This window comes from Panonychus citri, unplaced genomic scaffold, assembly GCF_014898815.1.
Source record: "Panonychus citri isolate SS breed McGregor unplaced genomic scaffold, ASM1489881v1 Contig00050, whole genome shotgun sequence".
NCBI classification, from domain to species: Eukaryota; Metazoa; Arthropoda; class Arachnida; order Trombidiformes; family Tetranychidae; genus Panonychus; species Panonychus citri.
Genome location: NW_026515455.1, coordinates 705124 through 717181, shown reverse-complemented (window position 1 = coordinate 717181; position 12058 = coordinate 705124). Strand labels below are relative to the sequence as shown.

The window sequence follows — 12058 nt, the reverse complement described above, 5'->3', positions numbered from 1 at the left end:
AATTGATTTATCGTCTAAATAACACTTTATTTTTGATCATTTCGATAATTTGTTTTTTTCTTAGGTACAAAAAGCATTATATAAGACTCATTAAATGAGATTTAACTGTACAGCACCTTTGAGTCTCTACAATAAGTAGAAAAATTAGAAATAAGAAAAAGGAACAAGGAAGTTGATGATAGATGACAATTAATGAATAAGATGAGTTAAGATTTTGGTGAATGGAAGAGGAAAAGGTGAAGATATTTGGAAGATCAGAGTGTTAACTTTTTACAAAAAGGTAGATTGATTGTCACAGAGACCAGTGTCTTCCATAAACAAGGTTCACATGAAATTTATACAAGAAAATATAAAAAAAATGATCATAAGATTGACATGATTGGAAAAAAAGAGTTGGTCATTAATTTTGACATTTTAAACAATCAGTGTGTAAATTTGATAAGTAAAAAATCATCTTAAGAGTATATCAATTGGTTTAAAGGTATAATGATAGAGTTGTTCTGTTTTAGGTCCAAGAATTGACCGAAAGTGACGAGAAACATAAATTATATGTTGTGTAAATTGTGTAAAAAAATTTATGAATTGATTGTTGATGATTTTCCAGAGTCGATGAAAATTAATATATGAAAATACCAATAGATTTGATATTTGGTTTTTTTGTAAATGTCAAGATGTATAATAATTTGATGTCTGTTTTATAATTAAATAATAATCATCTGGTTATGTATGTTGACTCTGTTGGTTGTTTCTTGTTTTGATTGTTATTAATATCTTCAAATTGGATTCTCGGTCTTTGTTTCGTGGTTGATGTTGATTGTGTTGATGCTTATTTTTAAATAAATTGTCAATCTTTTTTGCTTCACTTTTCAAATGTAAATACTCAGGTATAAATAAATAAATCCTCTGTTGTATATTTTATACAATATAACTTTTGTTTAAAATTGTTTTTTTTTCAGTGAAATCCAGGGCTGATTATTGTTAACTTTAAATCTTTCATGAGACTTTTAAAAGTCCATTAAACTGCAGAGACTTTGTCATCTTGTTGGATATTATTTTTAATTATTGGCACCTTTTTAAGATTATTGTTCACTGGTAAGTTATTTGTCTGTGGAGGTGGTTGAGGTTGTGATGATGGTGTTGGATGAACGGCTTGACGGGTGATTGTGTTGCAAGCTAAATTGACCAGTTTCTGTTTCCTCAGTAGAGCTTCATCGTAATCGGGAGGTCGCGGTCTATACGCTGTGTGACTCGCAAGATTATTTAATTGGTGATTAAGTGGTAACGAAGCTGAATGAGAATAAGAATGAGAATGAGGCAGATGAGATTGTTGAGATGATACATTTGATGATTGCTGCATTTGTTGTTGTTGTTGTTGTTGTTGCTGCTGCTGCTGTTGTTGTTGCAGAGATGCTGCTTGTTTTGAAAGCTGAGCTGTTACATGTTGCTGAAGACCAAGGGCAGTAGCTGCTTGTTGAAGTTGATTAATCCTTCTTAAACTAGTGACTGATGATGATTCTATTGGTAATGGAACAGTTGATTTAGTTGGTGAAATGGCTCGTGGCATTGTTGAGTTGGTGATAAAATTATTCGATGATCCTTCACTAACAGATCTTGTGTGTGATTGAGTAGATGAATTATTAAGAGCTAATATTTGTGGAAAATGGCTTCTTTGGTCTCTGGATGATTGATTGTGATGATTAAGACTATGATTTTTGGTATGATTACTTCGACCATATTCCATCTCACTGAGACTTAGTAATTTGCGAAGTTGTTGAGGTGATTCAGCACCAAATTTAAGTCGACCAGAAGATGAGCCTGAAGATGCTGAAGATAGAGTGGGTGATGGATGAGGTTGTTTCGGTGATGGGTTAATGTTAAGAGAGCCTCGAGATGAGCTACAATTATTTGTTGATCCTTGGAGAGATCCACTTTGACCTCCTTCCAATTCAATTGATTTAGCTAGAAGAGCATCTTCATCATAATTAATATGACCAAAAGTTTGATTTAAATAATGTTTCACTTTTTTTCTCATCAAAGATTCCTCGAACATCCGTTTTACTGAAGTCACCGAAATCGGTGCTGCTATGGGCGGTGGAGGTGGTAATGGAACTCTCATCATCTCATTGTTGGTATTATAGTCGTTGGCATAAGCACTTGTCACACTGAAACCATGACTGTTGAGCAAATTAGCATATGATGAGCCAACAGAATATTGGGATGATGACATATTCATAATGTTACGAATCTCTTTGGAAATCATTCTAAGCTTTTCAAAATTCACCAGTTCTTGGTCATCGGTTGTCGGATGCGCCAAATGGATGAAGGTCAGATCTTTTTTGACTATCGGAAAAAATGGGATAATGGGTGGAGGACAACAATTAATTTCCCTTCTATAATTTAACATGTTACGAGATGGATCCATAAGTGACTGTAAATTTTTCAGAAGTTTATTATATTTTGTCGGTATTTTATCCCAAGTTGACTTTAAACGTTGGACAGAACCATGACCAAGACCAGAAAGAATAGCGAACAAAGAATTATAATTGTGAAGATGACGACAAATGTTGGCAACTTTGATGAAATATTTGATTATTTTGATTCTCTTGACAACACTGGTTTCGTTTAGGATCTCATTGATGACCCAGAACATTTCCTTATTACTTAATGATTCAAATTCGTTCAACTCTTTTTTACACTTTTCATCAATTGTGCCAATATTACTTCTCATCTCAAAGACATCGTAGATAAAAGATTGAGGTTCAATGCAGCGAAATATGTTAAAATCATGTAAAGTCAATTCGATGGCAATGACAGTTGAGTTAAGTGATAAAAGATTTATCGGCATTGGACATTCCTTTAAAATCTCTTGAGCTAATTCATCATTCGATGAGTTGTTGGACGAAGATGATCCAGTGGATAAAAGAGGATTATTATTCTCTTTGAGGTAGTACCGAGACAATAAAGATGCTTTCTCAGAAAGATTATTTAGTTGATCAGGTAAACGTCGTTGTTTGATTGTGTTATTAGCCTATTGTGGGAAAGAAGATGAAAAATGTAAATATTAGGTTTAAAAAGGTTAAGTAAAGGATAAAGAAATTGTAAATTTCTTTAACCTCTGGAGTGAAAGTTGATCAAAAGCTAATTAATTGTCACTTCAACAGAAATAAATTAAACATCACACCTTCAAATGATTTGGGCGGAAAACATAATCTGTAAATGATCAATAATTGTCAGAGTGGGGTAACTGATTACAGCACAATCTCAATTTTTCATGTGAGTTAATTGTAATTTTTAAACATAATAAAAGCATAAAAATATGAAACAATTAAAATACTCAAAAAGTACAATGTGAAACTAAATTGTCAAGTTAAAAATGGCTCAACAATTTGAGTCATTTAGATATTGAAAAAGGTAAAGATTGATAATCACAGTAATTCTGATAACAACCTTGTAATCAAATACAATCAATTGTTGAGTGTATAATGTTGATTATGAATCTGTTTTGACTGGCAGAAAAAAGAGACAATCAAATGAAAAAATGTAAATGGGTCACGTTTAACTTTAAATCAGAAAATTGGATAAAAATGATGGTTAATCATGTGGTTGGTGCCTCAATTAATAATAATAGAAGGTAGGAAAAGGGTAGAAAATTGTTTTTCTTGGTTGTCAATTTACCTCAGGTACAACGGATACTTCATACAGGGCATAGTTTAATGAAGATTTGGCAGATTCTCCCGATGACTGTTTGTTGCCCGCTGAAGTTTGTGTACAAAGGCCAAACTCTTTACAACTGACCATAACAACGTCTCGGGCAGTATTTTCTTCGTGAATTAATAAAAATCTAGAATCACCGTTTACTGCATTGAAAATTCTTATCACAAGTTGAGGATCAGGTGTAGGATCAGAATTTGGTGGCTCCATAAGAGCTGAAGTAAAGATTGAGTGAAGATCAGGATTTGAAAGTGATCTATGGACAGTGTTTTTACCACCATGGTCCCGGTTTGGTCGAGATGAATCAACTTCACATGAATTGAGAACATCATTTTCAAAATCAGAATAGAAATTAGGTAAATGTCTTGAAATGAAATTGGCAAATTTAGGAATCGCTTTTTTAATCTTTGTTCCGCTGCCGTTAGAATTTGTAGTTCCGGTTTGACTTTTATTCTTCTTGTGGAATGTTCCTTTGCTGTTTGGAGATGTGTTCATAGAGGTTTGCAGGTTCGGAAGAAGTGCCGATGAAATCGAATACTTTTTACCTTTTGAATCTAGAGGAAAATAAAAGAGAGAGAAATAAAAGAAAGATATGATGAAAAAGAAGGATTATTGAACCATATAAGTGGAAAAGAAGAAGAGAGGGAAAAAGAATAGATAATTGAAAAGATGAGGATGTAAGTGAGAGTAAAAAGGTAGAAAAGATGTGGCATCGTAATAGAGAGGGAAGGACTGAGTAGATGAAGAAAAAGAAAGAGAAAAAGAGGGAAATATGCAGTTGAAAGAAAGAGCAAAAGAAAGGCGGAAGGGTAAGTTACTTAAGAATGAAGAAGAAGAGAAAAAAGTAAAGAGATGAGATGAGGATGAAAAACAAGTTTACAGGTAAAGAGAATTATTTTTTTTATATATTCAAGTTAGATAATTAAATACCTTCAGGCAAACTGATCATCTCTCGGAACATGAATGGATTATATTTTACAGTGAGTTGTAAGTGTGTTGTTGATCTTAATGTATCCAATGCTTTTAAATGGGGTATCCTTGTGAAATTTATACCATTCACTTCAAGAATCTGATCTCCGCGCCTTAAACCAAGAGATTCAGCTTTAGAACCAGAATCAACTTTAGATACAAAAATACCATAGCCGCGTTCATATCCGCCTAATATTGAAAAATGTAGCACCTCTTCATCTCTATTGGATCGGGTTAAAGTGATGTTACGTTGCTTTGCTTTAGTTGATATTGTCATGTGAAGAAGACTTAATTGTGTTGATAAGCTGCTGATTGAGGATAATTTTGTTTCAAAAATCTCCAAAAACTTTTGTCCATGTGAAAAATTGGATACGGGTGACGATGTGTTTTTAGCTGTTGTTGTTGTTGTTGTAGTTGTGGTTGTGGTTGCAGTTGCAGTTGACGATGAGGATGATGATGTTGTTGATGGTGGTGTTATTGTTGATGCTGTTGTTGTATTTAAAACAGAGCTTTCACTTGAAACAAGCTCAAAGTCAAGGTAATAGTTGCTAATCCATGTTTGCACAATTTGAATAACCTTACTCCTAAGGCTGGGATCGTCAAACCATGAGAGTAAGGTTGAACAAATCTGATTCATACCATTAACTAAAACAAGATCAGCTTTACCTGGAGACTTGTCATTTGGGTCGTTTGAAGGCATAAAGACGCGATAGGTTAATAAAAAATCATCAATATAATATGGATCAGATGTATCAGAGTCTAATAGACCATAGAGAAGCCTTTCAGGTGTACCCTGTCAACCAAAGGTAAAGAAAAAGATGAGAAAAATTGATATTAGATTAAAAAGCTAAAAAACAATGAGTTATACAAAACAAGAGATTAGTTGAATATTAAAGGTTAGAAAAAGAATATGATTTGTAATCAGATAAGTTATTGGCCCAACTTAATTTTATCTTCACCGATATCCAACTAAATGGACAGTCTCTTGAGCGCAAGGATGGTTATCATCATTTTGAACAAATTCATTTTCTTAAGGGTAAATATTTAAAGCATCTAACAGTCCAGGTCAAGCGGATGAGAGATTAATGGTTATAACTGAGAGATGGTTATAAAGGAGGAAAGAGAAAGAGAAAGAAACAGGTAGAAAGAGAGAAAGCCAGCAAAAAGAGAAAAAGAAAGAGACTCTATAAGAGAAAAAGGAAAAAAAGAATTTTTTTTCTTACCCTCACTATTATATGGGCTTTTCTTTGGCCATCAATAGTTTTAAATTCAGTTATTAGGACAACTCGACCATCCTGAGATTCATGTTTACAATATTCGGTTTGAGGCTCATCAAGAACCGATGGCCAAACATCATCACTTAATTCGTCTTCATCATCATCAACCATAGACTCAATGAGTCCATTCAAGTCCAACACATAAAATTCACCTTCATAATTGGTCATCTCACTCGGTTGTTTGTAAGGTTGAAAAGATGATTCCAACATTTAAGAATCTTTTCCGTTTTTCTTTCTCTCTCTTTCTCTATAAAACAAAACACAAATACTCACAATTATTCGTATTATGAATCAACTACACAAGGTAAATAAAACTTCATTAGGCTCAACAATTGGAAACAAAAATATAAATGAAAATAAACAAGAATAAAAATCATTTACATTGTTTGATGTTTGAGATGAAATTAGAAACTGAATCAAAATGGATTATAGAATAACTTGTGACTTCTCTAGATTAGAATACGGTCCCTGGTTCTCGAAGGGGAAAAAATTTCCGGTTCCTCATTCGGGTTGAGAGGTTTGAGTTTGGTTTCCAATTGTTTTAATTTGTAATTTATTTTTCAACTAATTTTCGGTCTTTGTTTTTAATTAATTGTATTATTTATCTATTGACTTGATTGTCTCATTTCTTGATTGACTTTAGTTCCAAAATCGATTGTTTATTAAATTCAAATGGCAAGACATTCATCTGAAGATAAACGGAAAGCGAGGTGAGTCGTGATTTTTTTTTCTATTTTATTTTGTTCTTTTCTATTATTAATCTATCTAATTGCTGATGATCTGGTCTTTTCTCTTTTACTTGAACTTTACATGTGACAATTATCCTCTTACTGTGATGATTATCTTTTTCGATTCTTGACCCAATTTCTATTTTTATGCTACTAACTGATTTTCTCTTTGACTCTTATATTCTCTTTTTTTGTTTACCATGTTTTCTGTTTTCTGTTGTCTTTGTCTTTTTTTTCTTCGATCTTTTCAAATGGACTTTCTTTTGATGACATGGTTTTTTTCTATTCTCTTGTTTTCTTTTAGATCTCCTGAGAAGGTTAAGGAGAAACGTAGAAAGAAACCATCTAAATATTGGGATATTCCTCCTCCAGGATTTGAACATATTTCTCCTTATCAGTATAAAGCCATGCAAGCAGCCGGTCAAATACCGGCAACTTTATTCGCTACCCCAGGAACCGTACCAGTACCTATTGTAGGTTCTACGCTCACCCGTCAAGCTCGTAGATTGTATGTTGGTAATATTCCCTTTGGATGTTCCGAGGAGGAGATGATGGAATTTTTCAATGCCCAAATGCACGCTTGTGGTTTCGCTCAAGCTCCTGGTAATCCAGTTCTTGCTTCCCAGATTAATTTAGATAAGAACTTTGCCTTTCTCGAGGTGATTACAATTTTTCGTATTCTTTAATTTATTGCAAAGACTTATCATCCATTGGAATAGTTTGATATTATTATCCTTTTTTTATAAATATTTTCCAATTATAGTTCCGATCTATTGATGAAACAACTTCTGCTATGGCTTTTGATGGTATTGCTTTCAAAAGTCAATCTTTGAAAATTCGTCGTCCTCATGATTACCAACCAATGCCTGGCATGTCAGAAATTCCTCAAATTACAGTTCCAGGAGTTATATCTACAGTAGTAGCCGATTCTCCTCATAAAATATTTATTGGAGGTCTACCTAATTATCTTAATGAAGACCAAGTTAAAGGTACAATTTATTTGCAACAGTTTTCATTGATTCATCTTCTGATAATATTTTGATTTTCACAAAATTTTCTTAGAACTTTTGATGAGCTTTGGACAATTGAGAGCCTTCAATCTGGTAAAGGATTCGGCAACAGGATTATCTAAGGGTTATGCGTTTTGTGAATATGCGGATGTCAATATAACGGATCAGGTATAATTTTGAAATTAGAAAACGGGAAAAATTTTTCACACAGAGAGACACGGATAAAGTTTATCAAAGCAGCCATTGGACGAAATCTATCATTTAATTACTTTAAATTTAGGCAGCGTCGTGGTTTGGATGGTTATAAATGAATTTAACTTGAGGTTATCCTTTAATTATATCAGGATAACACAGATTCAACCATTGACACTTGTTTTAGATTAGAGAAATTGTGTCTAATGGCTCTCTCTGTTTCATTGCAGCTCTCTTTGACAGACTTTGGTTTTGTACTTATTTCAGGCAATCGCTGGTCTCAACGGAATGCAGTTGGGGGATAAGAAGCTAATTGTTCAAAGAGCGAGTGTCGGTGCTAAAAGTGGTCCATTGGCTCAACCTGGTGCAGCATTGGCGGCTCCCGTTCAAATTCAAGTTCCAGGACTTCAAGTGGTCTCCTCAGGCGTTGGTCAACCTACTGAAGTCTTATGTCTAATGAACATGGTCACTGCATCGGAATTATCAGATGACGAGGAATATGATGACATTCTCAAAGATATCGAAGAGGAATGTGGCAAATACGGAGTTGTTAGATCAATCGAAATCCCAAGACCCATTCCAGGAGTCGAAGTACCAGGCGTTGGAAAAGTGAGTTTATCTTTTTCATATCTAATCGTTTTTCTTTCCAAAACTAATCGAAACTAAATTTTTATTTTATCTTAGGTTTTCGTGGAGTTTAGTACAATACCCGAGTGTCAACGAGCCCAACAAGCCTTAACTGGACGTAAATTCTCAGACAGAGTAGTGGTTACATCATTCTTAGACCCTGATAAATATCATAGAAGACAATTTCAATAATTTTTCGTCGCATCAAAATTAATCAAACCTTTTTTTGATCTCTTCATATCTTTCATAAACATCACACTTTCTATTCAATTAAGAAAACAATCCAAATCTTTTCATCTCTTCACAGATCACATAATTTTTGTTTTTTTATTCTTTCACTAATCAACAACTTTGGGCAACTTATAGATTCACTAGGAAAGATGACCATCCCACACTTTGGCACTGAGAAGAAAAAAATCAGACAAATCAACTCTAACCATTCATAAAATCAATTAACTGATTCAAATTATTGATCAAGATTAGAAATGTGTTTGTGCCATACCATTGGATTTAAAGCAAATGGATCGATAAATTAACCAAAAAAAAAACACAAACTAATCATAGAACCGAGTTAAACCAATTGTCAGAAATGTGTACAATCTACAAGAGAATCTATGATTAGTTTGAATTAGTCTTGATAAAGATAATTGTGGTGTAAAATTGATTATTTTATTCCTCGAATGTTTCAATTACATCTAAATAGAAACAAAAATCACAGCAATCAAATAGCAAGAAAATTATTTCTCACCATTGCTTGGTAATATTACCAATCAAAAGTTATTACATTTTAATTGGAAACAAAATTATTTATCCAGTCCAAAGCCACACATAATATTATCAGAACAGTTTGTAAATTGTTGACAAAAGAAAGGCAATTAAGGCCGCAAATCTATTATGAGATAATCATTGACAACCTGATGGTTTAGTTCAAATGAATTTTTTGCATTAATTCATTTTGAATATGCACTAGTTATCGATGTTTAGAGAGAGAGAGGTTAAGCAAAATTAGTGTTACAATCGATAGAAAAAACGATGTTATTTACAATCAACTAATTAGAAGAAGAAAACAATCAATTTTGTAGATTTATTATTTAAAAAAGTTGGTTTAGTTTCTTTGGAGCCTGAGAACAGTAACACTTTTTACCTGTTCTAATTGACGATTAGAAAGATTTGATCACAATTCGATGGACATTGGATCTTAAATGGTTTCATCTTTGGAAGAATTATTATTTTTCTCGTAATTAATTCAGGCCAACAGTAATTCTTAGATTATTTGGTTTGATTTTGACATTGATAGTAGTTGGTTTTTGGATCTTCTCTCTAATTGTTGATCAAAAATGGTTGATTTAAGTAACGATGATTGAGAAGATATCACATTGTGTTGAAAATGGTGAAGATGATGGTGATCATGATGAAGAGAAGATTAATCTGATTCTTGAGATTTTTGTTTACAATCATATTTCTCGGCGATAGATTTTCCTATGAATGTCCAGTATTCCGATCTGATTTTATCCATTTCCGTTGCTAATTTAGCAATTAAAGTGAGAGCTTTTCCAACAATCGATTTATCAGGTTTTTCTTGATTCATTAACAGTTCATCCAAAGAATCAATTCTAAATGAATAACAATGGACACTGGTGATTCCCTCGAAGACTTTGATCTCATCAGGGAACTTATTCAATCCAACTCCCGATAAAATGCCTCTCAAATAGTTCCAAGTACTTTCATTGTCTGGAACTTTAATTATATTCTCAACGGTAAAGATAACTTCTTTTTTGATTAAATTCTCATCCTCCAATTGTTTAGTTCTTTTTAATACAAAATATCGGTGATTCCAGGCAGAGTTATTTCTAAGATCTTCTGAGATTAATGTTTCTGTATAATCGAGCTCACCTTCCCACCTAGAAAAAGATGAAAACAATAAATGGAATAAGAATTGCATCTTGATGATGGATTATTTTAATTCCAAGTGGATTAACTTACCAATTGAAATGTGAGATTACCCATTGGCGATGTTGCCAAGCATGATAGTTCTTACAATCTTGCTTGAAAAGCTCCTCGGTGAAAGCTTTTTCCCTCTTTGGATCGTTTAATTGTTCAACTATCCATCTTCGATGTTGCCAAACTTGGTAGTTTTTAGGTTTATCGACAATAATATTACTCAAATAATCCAATTCGGTTGATAAATTTCGAGCCAATAGAAGTAAACATTTTCTTCTGAAAACCCAAACGGTTGAATTTGCAGCATTCCATGAGATACAATCTTCTGTCAGTTTTAAGGCTCTTTCAGAATATTCATTCTTCCTGAATATCGCCCTGAAATATTCATGAGCTTCACGAAATTTATCCGTATAAGGAATACCAACGATCTTTTCCTCATATGGATCAGGTACAATCGGTTTAATGTCAGCCCATTCAGGATTTTTACTATAAAAACAAGAGTAAAAACCTTCACCCTCTTCAATATCACTCGATGGTGAACTACTGTTGGAACCATCTAATCCTCCGGCATCTCCACTATTACTGCTGTCCGAACTGTTAGCACTGTTTAATTCACCAACAATTAACTTATTAACACACGATTTATCCGATAGATTATTGTCCTGTGAGGTTGAATATTCCATGGCACAATTAAATCTTTTCTCTTTCTCTAATGTTAGCAAAATGTTTTTCCCTTTACACCAAAAAAGAACAATAGTTTAACATTGGTCGATGAAAACAATTAGATGACAAAGATTCTTTGTCAAAACACTTGACAATTATGATGGAATTGGTAATCAATTGTTGACAGAAATATGAATTAGATAAAAAACACCAATGAGAAAACAAAGTAACCAAGAAAAAAGAAAAACAAAACAATCAGTTTGTTGTGTTTTCGTTTTCTAAATTTTCTCATGTGCGCTCACTCATTTTTCTTTGGAGCCTCATTTGAATTCTTCAAGTTTTAATTGTTACTCGACTCGAATTGCAAGAACTTGTGTTAATTTTGATCTTCGATAAAAACTTGTTATCTAGTATTTTGATAAATTGTTGTTCTAATCATGATAATGTTAATAATTGATTGATTCTTTTTTTACTTTTTCATTTAAATTAACCAGATCGCTGTGATTGTCTCACTATTAGAGCGCAATCATAAACTCCTCTGATTACTTACAGGTCAATAAATAACTATATGAAACAAATTTGAAAGTTCATAGCGAATAGATGATAGAGAATTGATTAATTAAAAATATTTCATATTAAAATTCAGGTCTTCATTTATTGTGAGCCACATTTTCACAGAATTTTGTCCAATGGTTTACGAACAGTTCAATTTCGAAAAAAAATCGAAAAAATCAATCTGTTAATTGGGAATCGCCTTTGAAGCTCTATAACTAAAAAACCGATGATTAAAAAGAAACAAAAAAACTAAATTATATACAACTTGGTGATCTAAATAACATATGTGAATTCGAAGTGTGAGCAACAAAGCGTTCTGAAGATATTCGAATTTGAAATTTCGGCAAAATTAAAAAGCGCGAAAATTCAAATTCTCTATGGGAAA

General features: G+C 32.8%; 3 protein-coding genes across 3 annotated transcripts; 1 reads left to right on the top strand and 2 right to left on the bottom strand.

Moving 5' to 3' along the window:
- Positions 1 to 6: 6 nt before the first annotated feature.
- On the bottom strand, positions 7 to 6375 carry LOC128385711 (rap guanine nucleotide exchange factor 2-like). Its single transcript, XM_053344604.1, has 4 exons — positions 5904 to 6375; positions 4642 to 5473; positions 3676 to 4265; positions 7 to 3028 (listed from the first exon to the last, which is right to left on the bottom strand). Exons 1-4 carry the CDS (start codon positions 6165 to 6167, stop codon positions 1016 to 1018), a joined length of 3699 nt encoding a protein of 1232 aa, XP_053200579.1. The 5' UTR covers positions 6168 to 6375; the 3' UTR covers positions 7 to 1015.
- Positions 6376 to 6456: 81 nt separating this feature from the next.
- On the top strand, positions 6457 to 8818 carry LOC128385716 (splicing factor U2AF 50 kDa subunit-like). The gene is made up of 6 exons (XM_053344613.1): positions 6457 to 6667; positions 6990 to 7344; positions 7449 to 7674; positions 7748 to 7863; positions 8155 to 8496; positions 8572 to 8818. Exons 1-6 carry the CDS (start codon positions 6630 to 6632, stop codon positions 8704 to 8706), a joined length of 1212 nt encoding a protein of 403 aa, XP_053200588.1. The 5' UTR covers positions 6457 to 6629; the 3' UTR covers positions 8707 to 8818.
- Positions 8819 to 9161: 343 nt separating this feature from the next.
- Positions 9162 to 11378, bottom strand: LOC128385718 (protein farnesyltransferase/geranylgeranyltransferase type-1 subunit alpha-like). Its single transcript, XM_053344614.1, has 2 exons — positions 10498 to 11378; positions 9162 to 10415 (listed from the first exon to the last, which is right to left on the bottom strand). The coding sequence occupies exons 1-2, from the start codon at positions 11136 to 11138 to the stop codon at positions 9938 to 9940; spliced, it is 1119 nt and encodes a 372-aa protein (XP_053200589.1). The 5' UTR covers positions 11139 to 11378; the 3' UTR covers positions 9162 to 9937.
- Between the last annotated feature and the right edge of the window lie 680 nt (positions 11379 to 12058).

What these genes read in the sequence shown, in the direction of transcription:
- LOC128385711 (XM_053344604.1), bottom strand. Translation starts at nt 6,167, where the DNA reads ATGTTGGAATCATCTTTTCAACCTTACAAACAACCGAGTGAGATGACC. An exon ending in AAGCCCATATAATAGTGAGG is followed by an intron (nt 5,474 to 5,903) that starts GTAAGAAAAAAA and finishes TTTGGTTGACAG; the next exon opens with GGTACACCTGAAAGGCTTCT. An exon ending in GATGATCAGTTTGCCTGAAG is followed by an intron (nt 4,266 to 4,641) that starts GTATTTAATTAT and finishes ATTTTCCTCTAG; the next exon opens with ATTCAAAAGGTAAAAAGTAT.
- LOC128385716 (XM_053344613.1), top strand. Translation starts at nt 6,630, where the DNA reads ATGGCAAGACATTCATCTGAAGATAAACGGAAAGCGAG. An exon ending in TAATGAAGACCAAGTTAAAG is followed by an intron (nt 7,675 to 7,747) that starts GTACAATTTATT and finishes AAATTTTCTTAG; the next exon opens with AACTTTTGATGAGCTTTGGA. An exon ending in ATGTCAATATAACGGATCAG is followed by an intron (nt 7,864 to 8,154) that starts GTATAATTTTGA and finishes TACTTATTTCAG; the next exon opens with GCAATCGCTGGTCTCAACGG.
- LOC128385718 (XM_053344614.1), bottom strand. Translation starts at nt 11,138, where the DNA reads ATGGAATATTCAACCTCACAGGACAATAATCTATCGGATAAATCGTGT. An exon ending in GTAATCTCACATTTCAATTG is followed by an intron (nt 10,416 to 10,497) that starts GTAAGTTAATCC and finishes ATCTTTTTCTAG; the next exon opens with GTGGGAAGGTGAGCTCGATT.